This window comes from Talpa occidentalis, unplaced genomic scaffold (genome assembly GCF_014898055.3).
Source record: "Talpa occidentalis isolate TD23 unplaced genomic scaffold, MPIMG_talOcc4v2.1 talOcc4.10, whole genome shotgun sequence".
NCBI lineage: Eukaryota > Metazoa > Chordata > Mammalia > Eulipotyphla > Talpidae > Talpa > Talpa occidentalis.
Genome location: NW_023600993.1, coordinates 46,017,901 through 46,041,545, shown reverse-complemented (window position 1 = coordinate 46,041,545; position 23,645 = coordinate 46,017,901). Strand labels below are relative to the sequence as shown.

Sequence of the window (23,645 nt, the reverse complement as noted above, 5' to 3'; positions counted from 1 at the left end):
ATGTACTGAATCATTTACCATTTGTTATCTAATTTAACTTCAACCGCTGTAACACCTTGGGAAATAGTTTTACTTGTAAACTACTAGTAAACACGTACTTTCACAGAGGAAAAACTAACTTCCAAGAGGTAAAATAACTAATGCAAAGTTAAGCAACCTTCTCTCACACGCAGGTTTCTAACCCAGCTCCACAATCATGAACTGGAGAATGCAAGAAGACGGGTTCATATCACTAGACATCTTCAGATGTGGGGAGCTTCTGATTTTAGTACTTCACCTCATCAATTTACCTCCATGTTTCTTCTCAATTTACCCTCACTTAGTATGAATTTTAGCTCCAAAATACCTTGTCTTGATAGGAGATAATCTTAATCAAGGGCAACAGACAAGTGTTTAATAATTTATTTTCATTTTCTTTCCTTAAGCATCCTATTACAAGCAGTTTGCTAGAAAAACATAAAGGTCCACTTCATGAGTGTTGCAAGTTCTCATGTTTAGATGTTTAAATGATCCCAGAAAATTCTAAATTAAAAATGAATCAAGAACAGACTGAATTAAATACTTCAGTCACTACTCCAAACAGACAGAGAGTTTCAGCCATCCTGGCAGCTTCAGTAACTTCTAAATGGTTAAAAGCACTTTTTGAAAAATGGTACTTCTAATAATCACTAATAATTTGTTATGTCAGATGTACACATAACCAAGTCTATGGCTCCTTTGTGCCTAAAGGACATAGTTAAGAGGTCTCAGATCTTCATGGTAAGACATGCTGATGAATATATCCCAGCAGAAAATAAAAAATACATTAGCAACTGTGTCCGGGTCACTAAATTTCAAACCATGTTGCCTAGTAAAACCCTAATAAACTTTCTATCCCCTCTATAAGGGAATTACCAATAAGTAGCTCCCTGCTTCACACAGATTTAGAAACCCTTTATGGGAAATGTATCTACACCCAGAGAAAGAAAACTAAGAACAAGAGCAGGTCAGGTCCTCTAAAGCTCTACTCCAACTGCTTCCTATGAGAGTTACCACCTAGTGATTTTAATTTTTTAAGCCCAGGCGGGCTGCCAACTCAACACTAAAACCGGACTAACAACTGATTTTTCCTATTGCAACATCGCCAGCAAGTCCTGTGCTTTTCCCTCTCTTTCTTTTGCTCTCTAACAGCAATTCTCATTTTCAAAATCAACAAATTTGCTCTAATCAGTTCCAATTGGAAGCTCTCATAAAGCTGCCACTGGTATTACTCTTCCTCCCGGTGTTAAAAGGCCAACAAGTGGTCAATTCAAAAAACCAAAATAGCAAATGTTAAAAAAAAAAAAAGGCACTAGAAACAAGAACTAAATGTGAAGAAAGATCAACTATGGGCCAACTCTAGATTTTAAAATGTTTCATTCACCAAAGTTCTACTTAAGCTTGGGCCCTGGACAATAACTATGCCAACATGAACAGCTACACCTGAGAAATAAAACTGAACAGAGGAGCATAAATTAAACATTCTGGATATCAAAACCTCACTCCAGGTCTTATCCTTGTTACCACTGAAAGAATAACTTGAACTGATCCTAAAGGTTACTGGACTCCAGCAGTCCTTTCTGACCATGGTGTGCCCAGGCCTGGAAGGTATCAGATAACAAAGGCTGATGACTGAAAATCTGAAGGAAAAGTCTGACAGTTTCTAGATACCTGATCTCACTTTTATTTGGAAGCACACCTTAAGCAACAGAATTTCCCTAGAGTGTCCTTCTACCACATAGTTTTATGAAAAACTGACCAATAATTAGATGCTGATTTCATTAAAGGCACTAAAGATTTGTTTCACCATATAAAATACTGGCCTTTCTCTCCCTCCCACTACCCCTCCCAATCTTGGCAGCTCACAATATATATATATATATATATATATATCTGAGCATAAATCTGACTGGCTCCTCACCTGTGATGACCCTTTTGTAACATCATCAACTTTGTAGTTTATATCTTAGAAAAATGTTAAGTGTCATTTTTATAAAGGTTCAAAATTCATTCTGATGGCCAGCAAATAATTTCTGGTGGTTAGGTTTCCTTGGCAGAGCCCCCTAAAACATTTGTGAATATGCTTTCAAAAGCATCCTTCCTCAACTCAAGTTTCTCCCTAAGAGGAATAAACTCGCTGCAGGTGCCCAGGGCTCATCACTGAGCAATGTCACTCACACCTCACCACACCGGGCCTCCACTGAAGGGTTCCTGGCTTCTCCCAATTGCGGAAAGCCCCAGAAAGCTAGGGTTTCCAAATGCCAGATCATTGCCCTTCCTCCTCCTCAGGCAGCATCCTCCCTGGAAGGTGTGAGGGGATGAGAGAGCAGTGGATATGGTGTGCTAAAGTTTCTGCGTCCTGTGAAGGCGGCAGGGAAACTTCCCTGGGTCTTGCAGAAACTTCATCGGGGGGGACTGGACTCACCTTCACGACAGAGTCCCATGACTTCGCGGTTTTTCCCAAACTCCTTGAAACTTTCGTCCAATTCCGTCCCTAGGAGACACACACACACACACACGAGGAGGGGAGAGGCAGGTCAGTGGCCGGGAGCGTGACGCAAGCTCGCGCACGCACGGAGTAGGTGCGGGCGCCTCTGCGCTCCCCAGCCAAGCGATAGCATCTCTGACCCCCGAGGGGGCGGGTCGCGGGAGGGGGAGGGGAAGCGGCGGGGGGCGGGGGGCGCGGGGGGCGTGGGGAAGCGGAGGGCGTGGACACTCACCGTCCTTTCCAGGAAGTTTGGAAGCCTCGACCCACAGATTCCACGACTGTCCCAGCATCGCTTCGGGACTGGGCAGGGGCCTGCGCTCCCCGACGGTCGCCATTGCGGCGGCGGCCGAGGTGGAAGCGGCGCCGGGGCCGCCGTCCTCGGGCCGGAGGCGCCGCGGCGCCGGCCGCTGGGGCTGCGGAGGCTGCTGTTGCTGCTGCTGCCGGGCGGCCGCGGCCGCTGCTCCGCCCGCCGCCGCCGCCGCTCGGCGCGGCTCCCCCCTGACGTCATCCGCGGCCCGCTCCGACATTCTTTCCGCTCCTACAATGTAACAAAAAAGGGGGAAAGAGTCGCGCGGGGGCCGCTTTTAAGGAGGCGCCGGGGAGTTCCGGCGGCGTGCGCGGCCCGCGGCCCGGGTGGGGCGCGTTGACAGCGCCCCCGGCCGCCCAGCCCCCTCCCCAGCCCGCCTCCTCCCGGCCGCCCCCGCGCGGGGCGCAAAGTCCGCGGCGGGCTCGCTTTCGCTTTCGACTCCGGCGGCGCCCGGGGGAGGGAGCCCGTCGCCGGCGGCCCGCCGCCGCGGCCCCCGCGCGCCTCGCCCCGAGACCCGGCGCGCAGGCGGCGCCCGGAGATGCCCCCGGCCCGGCCGCGCGCCCCGCCGCCGCGGGCCGCGGCGGGGAGGCCCGAGACGCACCCCCGGTTCGCGGGCTGCCCACCCTGACGCCGCTCGCATCCCCAGGCCGGGCCCGGCGGCCCCGCTCCTTCCTTCCGTCCGCGCGTCCGTCCCAGCCGCGGCGCCGGGCCGGCTCCCTTAAGCGGAGGCGCCTCCCGCCGCCTCCTCCCCCTCGCCGGTCCCTCCCTCTCAGCTCGCTCGGGCGAAGTTTGCACGTCAAGCCCCCGGAGTGGAGCCAGAGCGAAGTCGGAAACGCAGCCACCTATGGAGGAGCCGGGCCGCCGGCCTGCCCGCCCGCCCGAAGCACCACCGACGGCGGTCGCGGCCGGGCACTCCGCGCTGGGGTCCGGACGGGGCCAGGGGCTGATGAAGGGAACACTTTGCTCTCTGGAGGCCGCGCAGCTGTCAAAAGCATGAATGGGTAGAAGCCACTGAGCGGACGCCCAGCTAGTAGAAATCCCTGGCAGCCGAAGAAATGCGGCCCGGGTGTCAGTCCGAAGCTCAGGGTTCGCCCCGTGCCCACGACTGAAAAGTCAGAGCGCTCCCAGAGGACTTGAACTTGTTCAATAAATAGGAGACGTGAGGATAAGATGGAGTGGAGGAGAGATGTTTTGAAGACAGTAACCCAAATTTCTCCATTTCCCCTTCCATTTCTCCTGAAAGTGATTCGTTCACCCCGGGGAATAAAAATCAGTCTTGCCATTTAAAAATCGAATTCATTTAAGTTGAACTGTTAGTCTTTCCCTCTTTATGGTTATAGTCTTTTCTCGGGCAGGGCGGTAACCCAGGGCTTAGGGCAATGTGCAGCATTCCCAGAAAATGTGTTAGAAAGCATTGCTTTCTGTCACATTTTGTTCACTAAATTAAGCACTGACCCACAAAACTTAGCTCCTCTCCCCCCAAAAATATAGGCTCGTCCGCAAAAGCTTTTGCTTAACTGTTCTGGTCAAAATGGTAAAATAAAAGATTACTTAATGAATTAAAGCATGGGAAGTAATTGACACAGTAGCAGACCACACCAAGAACTTTTAAGTGTTCCCATTTTCACTGTTTGAAGCTGATGTAAAATCTGAAGCATGAGACACAAACAAGGATTCTGATCATGTTTCGCAAGGCAGTAATATCAGCTCTCCCTAACAGGTATGCCATAGCTGCTTGCTTACTGGTGATTTCTCTAGATGGGGGAGAAGTGGTTATCGATTTTTTTTAATCTGGAATATCTGGTGTGACAGAGGGGGCCAATTTCTCTGCGAAAGAAACAAAGTCCAAATTGCAGGCATAAAAAGATGTTCAAAAAGAGTAAATTTGTAAAGAGTGTGAAATAACAATATTGTTACTGTTATTTTTTTAAAAATTAGAAATAAGTGTGTAGAATTATTCCTGGATTGCACAGAAACATAAGTTCCAAAAAGTGAAATTATGAGGGCTTTCCTTTCTTATCTGAGCAGTAAAAATAACCGAAAATAGTAGAAATGATGGGAAGAAAAAAAAGTCATTATAAAGTTTTACTACATAAGAGGAGCAATGATATTCTTATGGATAAAAAAAAAAAAAAATACACACATGGATAAAACAACTGCTTTGGTAACAACAAGGTTCCTAACTTGTAACACAGGTCCTCAGTCTTGAATATCCCCAATGCAGACTTTCGATTTTTCATTCAGCCTGAATCACTGACAAATCTATAAAATCCCATGAAAACATATAACTTGTTTTCCTAAAGCACATAATTTATGAATTAATTACTCTGAATTTTATAATTCTACATTTAAAAGAAATGGACAAGGCCACCCTGCTGGCGCAAGGGGTTGAGCGCAGCGCTGTGAAGCTGTCCACAGCCTCTGCAGCACGAGTTCGATCCCAGGCCAGGGAGTTACCCACATGGCCCAGCAGACCTTTCCTGACCCACAAGCTGCTCCCCTCAGCAGTGTGCTTTGTTCTATCTGCCTGTTCTGTTCCCAGTTCTGTTTCTGGTGAATCCTCTCACCTCCCACACCTCTGGCCTGTACCCTGGATCTTGTATGCATAAATAAATAAATCTTTAAAAAAAAATAAATGGATATTTGAATTTTAATGGCATTTGGAGCTGCCACTAAAAAGAAAAGTTTAGGGTCACCCAACTATAGAGATTCCAAAGGGAGTTTGTTTGCCTATTGTGTATAGCCCTTCTGATTCCTGCACAGAGGTAAGAAGGAATGCGAGAGGAAGAATGCAATATGAAGTACTTCCTCAAAACACTGCTTGATTCCCCCCTTTTGTACATGTGAAAAAACTTCAAGATTCATAAATATGACTTCTCGCCAATGGGAGTCAATATGCTCAGCAATTTATACTTCAACTTTTGTCCCTAAGCCTACCAGGTACCTTTATTTGACTGGTTTAATGAAGAAAACACAATGGGGCTTAAAGTGAAAAACAGTAAGTATCCTCTAAGTATTAACGCTAGCTATTAAGAGAAGTTATTACTAATAGCAACGATCAATTATTGAGTACTTACTAGGTGCCAAGCCTTGCCCCAAGTACCTTATTTCATTATTTCAACTAATTTATTTATTGTGTAAGGTACAAGTTGTATTATTTATAAGTTACAAACAAGGAAAATGAGGGAAGGCTCTGAGCCTATGAATTCTGTCTGGCTTCATATTGTAGCTGTCCCACTGACTAGTTGTGCAATCTAAAGAAAGTTACCTGACTTATCTGTACCTCAGTTTCCTAATCCATAAAACAGATAAAGTCAGGCTTCTTCTGAGGATAACTTGAAAAGATTCATGGAAATCACTAGGCACAAAGCTTAAAATAAACACCATTAATAAAGTATCTATGTCAAATGAGCAATTAAATCAAAGCCATTTTTATCTTCAGAATTTATTACCAAGGGTATGGGGACCAAGAGAATAACAGGCAATTTCTGGCATCTCCTCACTAATGCTCTTCTACTGCAGCCAACACAGTTTACCACACTCTCTTTACCCATAAGAAAGTCCTAACACCTTCTAGAACTGGCAGCTTCTGATATCCACAGTTGGTTGGGATTTCCTAATAATTCGAATAAGTCATCCACAAGAGTCAAAACTGCTAGCTTAGAAAGTGCAGTGCTTCGATACTTAAATTTGGGCAACATTTTAAATGTGCTTCTTATACAAAGGGCACTATCTAGAAGCAAAAGTATAACAGAAATACAATTACTTGATTTTACTACAAAGCCATAGTTTAGAACCCAACCTCTTATATAATACTCCTCCTTGATACCCAAAAAACTCCAAAAAGAAAATGACCAACATTATGTTCATTTAATAATTATTTTAATATAGTAGTACACATTATAGGCTACCAATCAGTCCTCTTGTCAGTGTGCTTTTGATGATGTCTAATAGCTATGAGCCTCTTCAGTATCTGTCTGCAGAGATCAATTATATATTTTACATAAGGTTTGAGTGATGAGGACTCAGATTATCAAACAGTTCCTGATTCCTTACCATATATTAGGCACTCTGGTAGGTACCAGAATGAACAAACAGTGTTTATCATGAAGATATAAGAAGAGTAGGAAGTAGGGGGTAAATTAAATTCATTAAAAAATGTTCCTATGGATAAAGCCATTACCACCAATTAGCTTGTATGTGGCTTAAGAAGTAGGCCATTAGAAGTGAAATGCTGCCAAATTCTGAGCATTTCATCCCTTTCAGGGATGTATTTAAAATATAGCCTTACTTCACTATCCAAATTTAGGGATGTTCCCAGTAGGTGCCAAGGGTAACAAGGTCTCTCTTTACAAAAAGGATTCTTTGCACAGCAGATTCACTTGCAAAATGCTTTGTTCAAAGAGCAAAAGCATCACTAAATGTAAAAAAAAAAAAAAAAAAAAAGAAAGCAAAGTTGATGTTTCCGGATTTTAAATCCAGTTATCAGGCTTAATGTAACATAGCTTTTGCCCAATTCATGAACTGTTTAATACAGCCAATGAGATCTTTAAAACAAATATAAAAGGTTGAAACGATCTAAAGCTTTACTAAGATGAAAGACCTCACAAAACCAGCTTTTTATTTGGGAAAAACACTGGTCCAATGCAGACTTATAATAAACTTGAAAACCAACAATGACCACGTATTATCTGTGCAAATTTGGAGTGGGTAACAGAGATGCTTCATTATCAACACCCAAAGAGTGCAAGCATTTGAGTAATAGAAATCTTAGATCCACTGAACTGGGAGTGTGTAGCCTCTGGTTTCTCCTCCTCAGACTGCCTGAGCCTTTGTTCTCATCCTCTCTCCCTCTCTGGTCACACGTTTTCCCCTTTTTTTCTTTATATAGATCTAGAGTTCTCTTCTGCATATGGGGTGCTGGCAAGTCTCTCCTTAACCATACTCCCTTTATGGAACTACGTTGGAGCCTGTTGTGAATACATCAATATTCCAACAGGGAGAGAACAGGCGGAAGGAGGAAATTGAATTCCTCTAGCTCAGTGGCTGAAACAGCTGTCAATTGACTGCAAAACAGGATAATAAAGATAGTTACAAAAGTGGAGACTTAAGAGACAGGAAATTTTTAAAGATTTAACCTGCATATATACTTATTCTATGAGCTGTATTACTTGCTAACTTTTGGGTTATTGTCCTAATCATATATGTGCAGCTATACACAAATTGTTGCAACACATTCATCAGTAATAGCAAAGTGTTTAAAAATAAAGAAAAATGTAAAAATATACACCAAAAGGTAATAAATTCTAACTTTAAATTGAATATTCCCAAAATGTCTCCAGGGATTTAATAAATGATCTCCAGTTTTAAATGATCTCTGACAAAAGTAATTTTATTTATTTATTTATTTATTGCCAACAAAACTGATTTTAAATCTTGATTTAAAACTTTTAGGTTAAGTTGTTTTAAAAAATAGAAAAGTTTAAATTATAGAAAATAAATAGAAACATTAGACCAACATTCAGCTATAAAAAGAGGGTGACTATAGAGCTAACACTCTAGTGCATTAAATACACCGATAAAAATAATTCCCAGTGTCACTTTTGTACTGATAACAGCTTTCACTGAAGTGACTGTAAGCATCAGTATTTTATGGACCCAGTAGTTAAGAGCATAGGTTCTAGAGTCAATCTGCCCAGGTTGAATCCCAGTTCTACTACTACTTACTTACTACTTTTGTAACTATAGGGAAATCACTTAGCCTCACTCTTCCTGTTTCCTCATCTATGAAATAAGTAAAACAGGAGTATCTACTTTATGAGGAATATTAAGAAAGTTAATAGTGCAAAAGTGCCCTGCGTGTATCAGCTATTATTATTAGCACTATGCCTGTCACATAAGCCCCAATTCTAATCTATCCATGTTATACTACCAAATCAATCTTGCAGAATAAATCATGGCTTTAATTATGTCAGTCCTTGCTCTAACACTTCTAGGGAGTCCCTCCTAACCAATAAAATCAATAAAAACTTCTCTCCTATCACTTCAGGTCCTCTGTAGCTGGTGCCAACAGCAGCCCCAGCACTTCTACAGCATTTCCTCCTGCAAGTACACCACAGCTCAGCCAAAATATTCAAACATATTCTCCCTCCCCTCGCCCAGAAACCAAGTCTGTTCACACAGGCCATTCCATTTGCAGTATTTTCCCTCTATTAGCTGAAATCCTACCATTCAATCAGGTCCCTCTGAAAATTTGATTCTTCAACAAAGTCTTTCTTGATCCATCACATGCAAACTCAACTCCATCCTTAAATCACAGGATTTCATGGATTGGAGTTAAGAGTATATATGAAAAAATCAATATGACAATGAGACTTATTTGCTTAAGTCTTCCAGGGATCAGCTGTTTGCCTTCCCAATATAAGTGTATCATTTGGAACTAGGAACACACAAACTGTAAGATGTGTGGAAGCCATGTTTCCACACTGGTTAGTAGCATGCTAAAGGGCTGAGCACTAGGACTACAGTGCAGGTGTGTTAGTACAAGGGAGAAGGAACAACACATTTTTTCCCTTTCCTTAACAAAGTACCAGCTCTATGCAAAGTCACAGATCCAACAAACCACCAGGACTTCTACAATCTTGTGTGCACCCTGATTCATAGCCCGTTTGGGTTTGTTCTTACTGCTTCTTGGAAGAACAGACTGTTCCACAAAGGCCTGTATTCCCCCTCCAGCTCCAAAATACTCTTATCAACATAAAATCTGCAGGACCCTGGAGACATTGATCCCCTTCTCCACTTTCTATGGCATCCTCCTCCACACCGACCTGCTCTAAACGAAGGAAAGTCAGGAGTTGAAAAGGCAAACTGAAACGAAATTGCTGTTGGTAAGGAATCTACCTTTGCTGTTTTCCAGAATATAAGGATTTTTCCAAATGGTTTCTGGGGGCAGTGGTAGCAGAGCAGCAATCACAAGTGGGTGGTTAGTGAGGTATTTCTTACATATCAGAATCAAATAGATAAACTGGACTTCATCAAAATTATTCAAGTTTTGTGCTCCAAAGTCCTTCAAAAAAGTGAAAAGCAACCTATAGAATGGAGGAAAAGAAATTGCAAATCATATCTGATAAAGGACATGAATATAAAGAACTCTTACTTTAAAAAAAGGTAAATAACCCAAATTTTAAAATGCAAAGGATCTCAATAGACATTTCTCCAAGGATGATAATACAAATGACCAAGAAGCAAATGCAAAGGTGCTCCCATCATTTGTTATTAGAGACACATAAATCAAAACATACTAACCAGGTGGCTATTAAGTAAAAACAAACAAAAACGGAAAATGACAAGTATTGGCAAGGGTGTACAGAAATTGGGATTCTTATTCATTGCCGGTGGGAATATAAAATTGGTGTGACCTCTGTGGAAAACAGTTTGGCAGTTCCTTCAAAGGTTTAACACATAATTATAGTATGATCCAGTAATTTCACTTCTAGGTAGGTATTCTAAAGTTTTGAAGGCAGGAACTCAAACAGATGCTTACACACCAACGTTCACAACAACATTATTTTTAATAGCCAGGTGGAAGCAACCTAAGTGTCCATCAACTGGCAAATGGGTAAATAAAATGTGGTCTCTCTATACAGTGGACTGTTATTCAGTCATTAAAAGGAGTAGAGTACTGATATATAGATATAAATATATAAACATGCTACATGAATGTACCTCAGAAACATGCTAAGTAAAAGAAGCCAGACACAAAATGCCACGTATTACAAGATACAATTTTACGTGAAATGTCCATATAGACACATTTATAGAGACAAAAAATTGATGAGGGTCTTCTAGGGACTGGGGAGAGGGAAGTATATGGAGTGATTGTTTCATGGAAATGGGGTCTCCTTTAGGAGTGATGAAAATGTTTGGCACCTAAATAAAGGTGATGATTATACAACAAAACTACCAAATTATACACTTTAAATGGATAAAATTACAGTGTTTGCATTATATCTCAATAAAGTTATTGTTTTTAAATAAAAACAGCTAACATTAAATGTTGGACAATTTTCATACAAAATTCTTAGCTTCTCTTGAAAAATCCTTGTGATCTTATACCAGCTGTCCACAGGGTTCCTCATGACAAACTTCAGTTGGAGTTAAAGCTGGCCATGAACCACCTAATTCTGAACTTTAATGGGAAACTTTCTGTCTCTGCTTTAGTTTCTCTGTAAAAGAAGGATCCTAACAGTCTCTGGCTCATTGGGTTTTTATGAGGAGCCAATGAACTGTTAGGAGGGTCAATGAAATAATATGCTAAGAACAGCATGTGGCAATAGTAAGCGTTCATTAAGTAGTAGTTACTTTTATATTTCATGATACCTAATCCAATTTGTAATAGAAATAAATGGCATTAGCATTTCAACTTTTCTATTTTCACAAATGAAAATACCGCATATAATGTAGCAGTCTAAAAGAAAGAAGTAAAAAGACAGTCATGACATAAATTTTTAAAAGCAATATGCCAAATACTATGCATAACATGTGCCTATTTTTGTGCAAAGTAATAATGATGATGAGAGTCTGTGCATGTGCATAGGAAATGGTCTAGATAATTCTGCATTCACGGGGAGCAGTGAGTGAAAGACTGTAATTAAAGGGGCTTTTTACTGACATACATATTTATATAATGTTTAAATTTTTTCCAGCTTTACTGAGATATAATTGACATATAACATTGTATCAGTTTAAAATGTAGAACATGATTAGATACATACATATATTGTGAAATGATCACCACACTAAGGTAGGCTGACACATCCATCACCTCACATAGTTAACTAAATATTTTTAGGCAACAAACCTTATAAACAGGAATTAATAGTAAGTATTTTTTTTTAAGGAGAAGAAACTCAATACATTTTGTTTGACATCTTCTTGAGAATATAACAAAGTTTTGTCAGGCGAGTAGCAATTTTCCAAACTGATAAAATCAGAGGCCATTTGGTTGCTTTGAAACTCAGCTTTAAGCGGGAATTCCCAAAGCACCACACTTCTTCACTTCAGTGTCCTTCATCATGCAGTATGACGTGCTATATTTTTTATCTACTAACAGAATAGATTCTAAACTCCTAGGCATGGCAGTTAAGACCTTTCACTGTCTGGTCAAATAATTCTTTTCCTAGCTTTATCACCCATCACTACTTCTTATAAAACAGCACTCTACCTAAGTAACCCATGAAATACATATTCTCCAAATAATATTTCATTCTAGTTATTTAAATTGAGCTAAAATTCACATAACATAAAATTATCACTTTAAAATGTACAATTTAGTGGCAGTTAGTCCATTTACATTGTGATGTCACCATCGCCACTATTTGGCTCCAGTATATTTCCATCACCCCAAAAGAAACCCAGTATCTACTTAGTCATCTCCCATCCCTCCCCCCAGCTCTTTCTGACTCTACAAAATTGTCTCGTTTGGCTAATTTATATAATTGATAAGATACAATGTGTGGCTTTTCCTATATGGCTTCTTTAAGAGATTCATCAATGTTGGAGCATGTCAGTAATTTATTCCTCTTTATGGATGAATAATTGTGTGGCTACACCACAGTTTAGTATAGTTTATGGACATCTGGGTTGCTGCCACCTTTTGGCCATTGTGAACTATTACACGTCATTATCTTTTTTTTTTCCCCCAAAGATTTATTTATTTATTGATACAAGCACAGGCCAGATGCATGGGAGGGTGAGAGGATTCACCAGAGACAGAGTGGGGAATAGAACAGGCAGAGTGATGAAATACACTGCTGAGGGGAGCAGGGGGTGCAACAGGAGAGGTCTGCCACGCCATGTGGGATTCTCGCCGGCCGGCTGGGATCAAATCCATGCTGCAGAGGCTGCGGACAGCTTCACATCTCTGTGCTCACCCACCTGCACCACCAGGGAAGGCCCACGCCATCATTATCTTTTATCTTTCTTCAGCATCATGTACTAGTTGAAGTCCAGCCTTCATTTGAGTTTCAGATCATTTCTTACCTCCGCAAGTTGGCCTGCCCAAAGTCCTTACTTTCCTTTTGAGTTCCTTCACTACTTCTATATTCGAGGTAACTGCCAGCACAAGGCAGAATCCCAACCTAATCCCTGTTTAAGTTGACTCAAAGTGTTTTTGTAAATTAGTTGCTAACATTAAAAAACTCCAGAAAAATTAAAGATTTCATTTCCGTTAAAAATTTGGGTATCTGTCAACATCATCATCTCATGCTGCATTATTACAACAGCACAGTTTAACTAAGCTCACTGTTTCACTCTTGCTCCCTACCAACTATCTCAATATAGTGGTGACAATAGTTTTACTTAAAAAGAAGTCAGGGGTGGAGGGGCTCCCTGGGACACAACCTATGAGGCACACAACCTATGAGGCTGTCTGCAGCCTTTGCAGCACGAGTTCGATCCTTGGCCGATCAGGGAGCAACCCACACAGCGCAGCAGACCTCTCCTGTCTCGCCCTCTGCTCCCCTCAGCAGTGTATTTCCTCAGTCTGCCTGTTCTATTTCCCCCTCTGTCTCTGGTGAATCCTCTCACCCCCCCCCCCCCCCTCTGGCCTGTACCCTACCTCTTGTCTGCATAAATAGTGAATCTTTAAAAAAAAATTCAGGGGTCTCCCTGGTGGTGCAAGGGGTTAAGATGCAGCACTATGAAGCTATCCACAGCCACTGCAGCACAAGTTCGATTCCCAGGCTGGCCAAGGAAGTGACCCACCTGGCGCAGCAGACCTCTCTGTCTTGCCTGCTGTGTCTCGCCTGCTGCTCCCCCTCTCAGCAGTGTATTTCAGTACATCTGCCTGTTCTGCTCCCCGCTCTGTTTCTGGTGAGTCCTCTCACCCCCCGCATCTCTGGCCTGCACCCCAGCTCTACACTGCACTACAACCTTAAAAAAAATAGACCAAGTCACCCCTCTACTCAGAAACTTCCAGTGGCCTCTTACTTCTTTCAGAGTGAAAGCCAAGGCCTGCTGGATGTCCTATGAGGCTATACACGCTAGCCCACCACTCTCCTGCTTGCTCACTCAGCTCTGGACTCCTCCTTTCTGATGTTTGGACAACCACTTAGGGTCCTGGGTTCACTCCATCCCCTGATGAGATGGAGCTCAGTGTTCCACTCTTTCACTCTTAATACTCAGATCTTACTTCTCAAAAAGTCCCATCCTGACCACCTTATTTAAAAATAGAACCCCACTCATTAATCAGCACTTCTGATTCTCCTTATCCTGTTCTTTCTACCCACTAACATCATCTAATATAATGTATAATAATGTATTTATTTACTACACTTACTGCTATCTGTTCCTTTCCATTAAAAGGTTAGGTTTTACATTGGCAGGTCTTTTGTTCCTTTGATTTACTAGTTAATCTCCAGTATCCAGAAGAGAGCCTAGCATGTAGGTGGGCATACAATAAACATATATTGCATTGATACTGGGTCTACAATCAGCTAGCAGTGGCAAGGGATTGCCCTTCTAGCTTGGTCACATATTTCCCAGTTTCTCAAAGTTCCACCATTTCTACTTCATTCTCCTACCTGTCTGGTCTCTGTAGACTTCAGTTTGTGACACTTCTTCCTCTACCTCTTGTCACTGACTTCCAGAATAGCATTCTGACTTTCAAAATATTTTTCACCAGAATAGCATTCAAATGCGCGTAAGTCGTAAGTGCAGTATTTGAAAATTACCTATTCTTCTCTTTTCCTCCCCAAGGATAATCCCAGTGCACACAGCAGACGTTCAATAATGTTATGGACTAGAGAACGCCTCTGACATTTCTGTCAAACATGTTTCTGCTCTACCTTCCCCCCAGGTCCCGCCACTGTGTATTAATGTGAATCCACCATCTAGGAAAGCCCTGTTTCTCTCTTCTCTGGCACTTTCCAGACATTTCACTATGAACGGTTTTGATGATCACTGCAAGAAACCTCTGCAATGCTGACCTTTTGGCTTTAGGTCAGCAAATATAAGGCCCTATTTTAAAGGTAGAGATTTTATAGTTGCCCAGTCCCGTCTCCAAACACCTAACCAGAATAGCCACATCTGTCCTGAAGCTCCCATTTCCCTTTGTTAACAGTCAAAATGTTATCTTCACAGACTGCTACCTGTCTCAGGTATCGTGTTTGTTGCTACAGTACGATGACCAATTTCAGAGGCTGATATTCCTTTACTCTTTCTTGTTTGCATTCTGTTTAGTTTTAGCCTTCAATGACCTATCTTAAACAGTAACTTAATTTTAAGCTCCCTCACTGCTTTCAGAAGTAGCTGGAAGGATGGATCTTTTTTTCTTTCAAATCAACATTCCTCAATTTTCCTCTTTTGCAAATTAGGTGAAACTTAACCACCCCCCTCCTCGAATAGTAAATGCACAATGGTGAACACGTAGTGAGAAATTCAACTAATGGTGGCTGCTATTTCTGTAACAATCTGAGACTGCTCATGAGCACAGAGAGCTCTGGCAGGCTGCGCAGAGGCACTGTGCCCTCAGAATGTGCCTGAAGAACTCCTGCCTGATTTACAATTTGCTTTAGGAACTTCCCTGCCCTGAGCAACTGGGTCTACATTGCTTATATGAAGAAGAAAACAGGTGCTGGGGAAAGCAGAACAGGAAAGAAACACAAGAGAACATCTTTGGAAAACTTCCTAGGAAAAGGTGGATATGGATCGGGGCTGTGGGGTGTTTCTATCTCCTAAGTCTTCCTGTAGCTTTAATAAATTTGGGGTGGGAAGCAGTGGTTAGTTAGCAGTTTTTGTTTTGATAAAAAACTAATAATATTGTACTCTTAAATTTACTGTCATTTTATATTAGTAAGATCATATTTAAGGTTATATGTAAAATTTGAGCTCTTACTCTGATACCTTAAATTTTAAAACTATCATCCTTTGATAAAACTCAAATTCTAATATAATCAGAAGGACTGCATTTATTCAGCATTTAGGAACAACCAGTTACCTTTTCTTTGGAGGGTAAGCCAAAAATCTTGATTGTTTTACCAGTGAATCTTCATCTGCTGTGATTATGGAATCTCTTCTTAATTTTGTTCAGATCTACAAAAGGAAAAAGGGCAAAGGTTTCTGAAACAATGGATAAAGCTAAAAGAAAACTTACAATCTTACTATTTGCCATATGTTCCAAAATTATTATATGTGCTTTGAAATGTCAAAGTGTTGAAATCTGCGATACTTTTATCAATTTTACCATAAATGCAACTCTGTTTTTTTGAAATGTACTTAATTGGCTATATTTTCAATAAACTAAGAACAAATGACTGTTCAATATGTACAAAGTGTCAGTCTCCTAGGGCTTAAGATCACTGTGTGTAATTTGCCTCTAATGAGTTTTCACTTAATTTTTTAAATTGCCATTCAAAAAGCCTACCCCTATGAAACCTGTCAGAACCACAGAATTGAACATACACACAACACACATACACACACACAGAGAATGAATTATTTGGAGAGCTTACTCTATCCTTTATCATTTAGCAGTTTAAAAAAGCAATTCACACAACAACTACAAACAAAAGACAAAAAACTCCATTAAACCATTTTCCTAAAAGTGAAGGAAATTATGCCTCCCATTTCATAGTTTTGTACATATGCATTTGTACATATATATTTCAAATAGAATGCGGCTACCATTTGAATTAATTTGGGGAGAAGCAGTCAATGGGTTAAGTAGTCAAGGGCCCAGAGATTAACAAACCAGAGTTAGAAATTGAGCTGATTTTTAAGACTGACATTGCAGCAAAAGAAAAAAAACAGCAAGTATGGACAATGACATAGCTATGGAACACATTCTATCCATATATATAGCACAAGAGAGGTTGATTTTATATGAAAAATTCACTAATAACACATGTCTCTGCATATATAATCCTCAGCAAGGCCAGGAAGTGGTAGTATTACTTTGCTCAACTTTCTTTATTTTCATATACTCTAAGATGGTAAGCCAAATATTTCTATGGTTCAAGATACTAAAAAGTAACTCTGAAAGTGAGTGGTTGAAATTCATCCTAGGTTTTGAACATTAATTCACAATGATTTTTACTGGCTTTTAAATTATTTCTGAATTCTATCTTTACCCTCCCCCTTTTTAGTTCTATTTTTATTTACACGCACAATGTTATTCAGTAATGTAATCATTCTATAAAGTAATCATTCCTACAATCTTTAAAAGCCAGATGTTTCTTGTGCAGATTTCTAACTCCTTCCCAGTGCCCTATCTTTTAAATATTTCTCTCTCATTTCCATTTAGTGTTCCCACTCTGCCTTGTTTCCAATAAAAGCTATTATCTTGCTTACCATGTCTGTCCTAAGACAAAATTAATTTCTTTGTATTCTAAACATTTTACAACTATGCACAATCACTCAAAGGAACCAACAAATTATTAGGATAGAGATAGCCAATAAAGATGTTCTCTTAGAGATAAGATAATCATTCCCGTCACTGGTGGGGATTCCTTCACAGCAGACTGGAGGTGGAGGCAAAACAACACCAGCATCAGATTAGAGTCAATGCTTGATCTTATTGTATTTCACTAGGTCAAGCTATTTTTCAGTTTTTCCATCAGGATGCTCCAGCTCTATCTCCATAGTATCCAAGGAAGTCATCAGATTTTAGGTACCATAAAATCTTAGGGGAGACCCTAAGACAGTGTTTCCCTTTAAAAGAATTCTTCATTAACTACTCCACGTGCTTTTTAAGGGAAACCCCATTCCTATAGAAAAATGGTAGTGGTAGTTACTAAAAATAAGTATTTAAAGATAGTAACTTCTCTGCTTAGATAAGGGGTCAGAAATCTCTTAAGTGGGAAAAAAACGATCATGTTTGTAGAAAGTCTCTCATTTTGATCTTCACAATAGCACTTCTGGCTTCAAAGGCGCTTTATTACGAGTGAGAAAACAGACTGAGAGAGGTCGTAATTTGCTAAAGATAACCCAGCAAAAAATGGCTTGAAATTGGAACTGAATAGAAAGGCCTTTGGTGTTCCTTAGTTCCCTTTCTAGTTACACCAAACTGTCTAAACAGCAACTTAATTTTATTTTGCAAGAAGAAAATCATTCAAAGGCTAGACAGGAGAATATTTTCTAAGAATAGAAACATAAAACTTGATAGCTTTTATTCATTTCCCACCTACTATATAATAAGCATTCAAAAAATATGATTTTTTAAGATTTCTTTTAAATGACAGCCAGCTGAAGATGAGAGGGGAAAAGGAAACAACAAGAAGAGACGTTATTTGAAAATTCTTCAAAGTCCCAAAAGCATAAATTTAATTTACTTACTCTTTTTTGGTGGGGTGGCAGTGGGGGAGGGGGAGGGGAAATTGTTGAAGATACCTTTCTTTTTGGAGCTACAAAGCCCATTTCTTATAAGTGCTCATAAGCACTATGTAATTCTCAACCCCATGCCAGGTCATATTTGTACTAAGGGACTCCAAACTCCTCTCCTGTTTTGACTAAAGCTGAATATATGACCAAAACTAAGATATTTGGTTTGTTCTCCTTGGAAATAGAAACTGGGATGGAAGGGTCTACTTTGGTCTAGGCTGCAAGCTGCCCCCAAGTGCTCTCAGGCTAGGAACAAAACAGTCAACAAGGACAGAACAAACTGTTCTGCTCAGAATTAATTTGACCCAAGAGGCCAGGTAGCCCCAAAGGAGAGGGAAAGGAAACAGTTTCTTCCTGGGGGTTCTAGGGCTTTTCTTGCCCAGGTATATCCCAAAGAGGCCCAAAGTTCTTCCTTCCCTACAGTATTAAGACTAGCTGGAGCTATAGGATAAAGGTTAAAGGTTCCCCCTTTTCTGAGCTTAAAGTTTCTTGAATTGATTTCTGATACCTACAACAAAAATAATCTTATTCAAGACAGTAAAAACATTGGTATTTTAAAAGGAGGCATATATTACCAAAATTTGTTAGAATACAAAACCCTGCAGAATGCCCAGGGGTTCAGAAACACCCACTCACTAACCTTAAACAAAGAGAAGTGCACACTGTTACATGGGGAAAACTAGCTGATGCTGTGCCATAGCTGTCTCTTGTCATTGGACACATACTTTCAAAGCACCCACCGGCTGGCTGCGTCACTTATTTCCTCGTAGGTCTATCTCCTGTAGAAGCCATGCTTGGGACCCCAAGCCTGTGTTGTTTTCCTATGTCTCTTCTCTTAAATGAAAAAAAAAAAAAAAAAAAAAACTAAAAATCGAAAAATCTAAAAGCATAAGTCACATGTAGGCATATACTCCAGAAATAATATGTGGTCCCCACTTTACACTTCTGCTTGACTTCCACCTTGCTTTCACCCTGACAGGCTTTCTCCCTGGCAAAGTAAATTTAAGAATGAAACTCTATACTTGACACAACCTGTCTTTCTAACTGTGCTGCTGGGTATCCCCTCGTCAAAGGTCAACTGGAGTTTTTGCACCTACGGAGCTGTGGGACTGCTCTCAGTTCAGGATCACTCCATTGACCACCAAATGAGAGTCTGAAAATGTAACCAGCAAGGAGGGAGATGAGATCACTTATCAGGAAAGGCTCCAACAACTCTGGTCTATGCTTTAGGGATACATTTTCATCCTTGTAGTCGGACTAGGGTTTCCCAACTTTCCATGGAATTCATCACATGAAGTCTTAACATTCTTTAAAAAGCTTCCATTTCTGACAGCTTCTACATATTTGTACACATTCAGGTCTTCTCTCTCCAAAGCCATCCTTCACTCCTTTTGACATTTCAAAATGGTGGTATGGCTCTCCCCCCTCAAGCTGTTTCTCCCAGATTTCACTAAGGTTCACTGGCCTCCCTTTCTTTTTAGCTGAGGGACCTTTGTGACTACTGTATACTGTTTCACATTAGATTAAGAAAGAAACAAAATATAGTAAAATTCCCGGTAGTTTCTCCAATTTGACTCTGTCAAGTCAATAGACTTCTTGCGATTGATTTACAAAAGCACAAGATAAAAACAGTAATAGTGGTAGCAGCTGACAATTACTAAGCACTTACTATGTGGCCAGTATTGATTAACACATGAGCTCTTTCCATGCATTACCTCACTTAATTCTCCCAGATCTGTGATGCAGCAACTTTTACTATATTCATTTCATTCAGTGAAACTGAGGGTTTCTCAGTTTTCTGCAAGTAAGGGGTAGAACTGACTGGTCACACCACAGCAATCCCTATTGCTGTTCTCCCACACCCACTGTTCCTCCTTTCTTTCTACCTTCTAATTGACATTCAGCCTTCAAAACCGGTCCAACATTGTAAGTATGAATAAATGTCTGCTAAATACAACTGGATTAAATAGAACCACAGATTTGACATCTATCCACTCACTCAGAGTTAATGTGTGGCTGGTGTAGGATGTCCTTGCCTTACTAAGGAATTACAATTAGGCCTAAACATTTAGTAGCTATTCCAGCATTTACTCTTACTCATCCCTGTCAAACTCACCTACTGACCCCAACACTGACCCCAACACCTACTGACCCCAACACCCCAACTTCCCAAAGGGGAAGGAGGACAGATGGAGAGCACTCCTATACTCCTCTTAGTGTGGAAATAGCACGTCAAAATAGAGTTGAGTGGGAGGAGGGAAGCCTGGGGAAAAATGGAATGTTTCTCCCCTAATATTCTACCATGGGAACAATGATCTATATTACTGGCCTGGGTTTATAGAATTCTAAAATTCATATAAATACGCAAAATCAAATCATTCTTTGCTAATCTAATGGTCCTTTAGAAAAGATGTTCAATAAATGAATAGCTAGAAAGTTAGATCTGAATCATAATTACTAACACTACCAATAAAAAAAAAGAAACTTTTGCTGCTCACTCTGGGCCATATCCCATGCTAAGTACTTATATGTAGTGTCCTGTTTCATCTTCTCCACAAACCTATGAAAAATATTTAAAAGTGTGCAAAGTAGGCCAAAAGTATGGCATGCCCAGGGGCACTACTAAATAAATCATTCACAGTAAAGGCAGCAACCAGTGAATAATTGTATAATTTTGATAAGTGCTTTTAGGTTTTTTTTCCTCCCCTTTACTCTTCCTCTTCAAATAATGCCACCTGAAGACAGACTAGGCAGCCTACTATAATTTTCACTTTCTTCTCTAAAAGATCCAGGGAAAAATCTCCTCTCTTCTATTAAGCCTTTCAAGATATTATTTGTGATGGACACTATTATTTGTGATAGGCTATAGCTTACCTGTTCTTCCTGAGCACAGAATTAGGCTAAATTTCCCAATGTTCATTACAGGAAGGTGTAGCTACATGATTGAATCCTAAAATATGAGCAGCTATATTGATTGCCATGTGTAGGCTTAATCCATACAAACCTCCTTGACTTGATTCTCAGTCTCTCATATTGGCCAAATGGAAAGGGCTCCAAGCACCTAGAGGTTGGTGAGAGCTAGGAAATGTCATCCCTTGAACGACTAGGTGAAGCAAGAGACTGCTTGCCAACCGATATTGAGTTGTGCCTTGAGTGAGAAGTAAATACATACTGTGCTAAGCTATTGGGTATTTGGGTAAGCTACAGCAGCTAGCCTACCCTAATATAGTATTATTGTTGTCACTATCATCACAATTTTCATCAACAGTTCAGCCATAATTTATTGACGGTGTAATAAGTAAAAGAAAATACTTCTTTTACTCATTTATCTGCATTTCACAGGTGACAAAAACCAAAGACCCGAGATAAATAATATTTCTCTGAAGGGACTCCCTGGTGGCGCCAGTGGTTAAGACACAACCTATGAAGCTGTCTGCAGCCACTACAGCAGGAGTTTGATCCCTGGCCAGGGAGCTACCCACATAACTCAGCAGACCTCTCCTGTCTTGCCCACTGCTCCCCTCAGCAGTGTATTTCATCAATCTGCCTGTTCTGCTCCCCACTCTGTCTCTGGTGAATCGTCTCACCCCCCACATCTCTGGCCTGTACCCCGGTTCTTGTATAAATAAATAAATATTAAAAAAAAAAAATATTCCTCTGAACATCTATAGCATTCACAATCTGAAAGACTTGATAATTAATTATGGATTGCCTTACTATACAAACTGCATTGATAGGTTGATAGGTTAAACAGTTTTCACTCCTGTAGTTAGCTGATTTTTTTAGAATTTTAATTTGTTTTCCTTATCTGAACAGAAAGTTGCTAAGACAAGGGGGTAAGTCTCAAAACCCTCTAGTCCATATCACTTCACACATTGTCTCACAACTATACAAGTTTGTATATTATTTAAATCATCATATAAATTTACTGTATATGTATATAAAATATATATATTGTGTTTTGGGCAACAGCCCTCAAGTACACCTGACCAAGAAAATTGACTTATTTGCTCTGAAGAGCTACTTAATCTAATGTTTGTTTATTTCAGATGTATCACTTCATGTGTATCAGGAAAGTAATTTTTCAATATTGTAATTACATGTATAAATGTACATGAACACTTTAGTACAGTGCTTGCCATATATTTGCTGATCAATAAATGATTATTTTCCTTCTTCCCCATCCCAATAATAACTTTAAGTAAATCATATGGTGCTTGAAGATCATCAAAGATGATCAGAAGAAAAATGGTAGGCCAGTAAGTAGAAGCTGATTTTAATTACAAAGAATATTTTCGTATCTGGGAGGAAGACCATCTAAAATGTTAGGGGTCAGAGACCAATAAAGATCAATTGTCAGTTATAAGATTAAGTCATTCATAAAAACCTGTCCTGACATAACCTTCGGGAACAGGAATTCTGGGCAAGTCAGAGCCAGGGCTTCATACCCTTCAGCTTCACTGCTGGTGAGCTGCGGCAGTGTGCCTTGGGGCTCGCCTTCTATTGGCTCAGGTCTGGCCACACAGGATTCCCAAGAGCCTTGGTATCATTACTTGCAGTCACACATTAATGTGTGCTCCTATAGCAACTGTAATAACTTTTATATTTTCTTAGAGAACTACTTTTCTTCAGATGCTGCTTGTTCCCAGTCCACATTTTCCTACCCAAGACATTCAAAGACTCCTACTAACATGACGCAGATACTGGCTTTCATATGGTGACAATTCACACTAATCACATACAATCATTCTGTTACATGATCTTTACATTAGCTAACTAGTTTAAATATTTTAATTGTGGATCATTTAAATTTTGTTTTAAAAAATATGCTTTGAAGATTTCTTTTAAAGATGAAATGGAACACGAATCTGGGTCAGTTATCTTATCTGGCATCATTAAAGTATAAATTTGGACATCTTAATCCTGCTCAGTATGTCAATTATAATATCTACTTTGTTGATGGGGTGGGCTTTCCCTGGCGTAACTTTCCCTGTAACTTCAAGGTATCGTCCTTAACAGTAGGTAATGAACTTAATGTTATCATCAGCTAGTATGCTGGGTACATAGGACTGCAGCTGCTGTTGAAATATAGCAACACAGAGTATAGAACACTCAAGATTAAAAAAATATATATGTGTGTTTGAAAATTAGTGAATCAAACTCTGGTTAACAACTTGTTTTAAAAACAAATATTCTTTTAAAATGTTAAACAAATATTCTTTTGAAAATAAAATTCTTTTGAAACTGCTGAGTGAAAAAAGTCCATCTCAAAAGATCACACATACCTGTAACATTCCCAAAATGACGAAACTGCAGTTTGAAAATAGTGGTTGTCAGGAATTAGGATGTCAGGATAAAGGAACAGCAAAGGGAAGATTTTTGCAGTGTGTCTTGATTACGGCAATGATTACATGAATCTACACATAAGATAAAATGACATAGAACACATACACA

The 23,645-nt window shown here is 40.2% G+C and overlaps 1 protein-coding gene across 11 annotated transcripts in view; it reads right to left on the bottom strand.

Moving 5' to 3' along the window:
• Positions 1-23,645, bottom strand: part of ATXN7 (ataxin 7) — a 133,280-nt gene that overhangs the window by 87,884 nt on the left and 21,751 nt on the right. For 4 of the 11 annotated variants that reach the window (XM_054695259.1, XM_037492159.2, XM_054695254.1 and 1 more), the window contains 6 exons: positions 23,477-23,608; positions 18,832-19,025; positions 15,811-15,905; positions 9,714-9,901; positions 2,739-3,044; positions 2,444-2,512 (listed from right to left, as the gene is read on the bottom strand). In XM_054695259.1, coding sequence (XP_054551234.1) covers positions 2,444-2,512; positions 2,739-3,033 — 364 coding nt within the window. In that variant the 5' untranslated portion in view covers positions 3,034-3,044; positions 9,714-9,901; positions 15,811-15,905; positions 18,832-19,025; positions 23,477-23,608. Of the gene's footprint in view, positions 1-2,443; positions 2,513-2,738; positions 3,045-9,713; positions 9,902-15,810; positions 15,906-18,831; positions 19,026-23,476; positions 23,609-23,645 lie in introns of those variants that run through there. The other 7 variants (XM_037492169.2, XM_054695269.1, XM_037492217.2 and 4 more) reach the window with 5 other exon arrangements.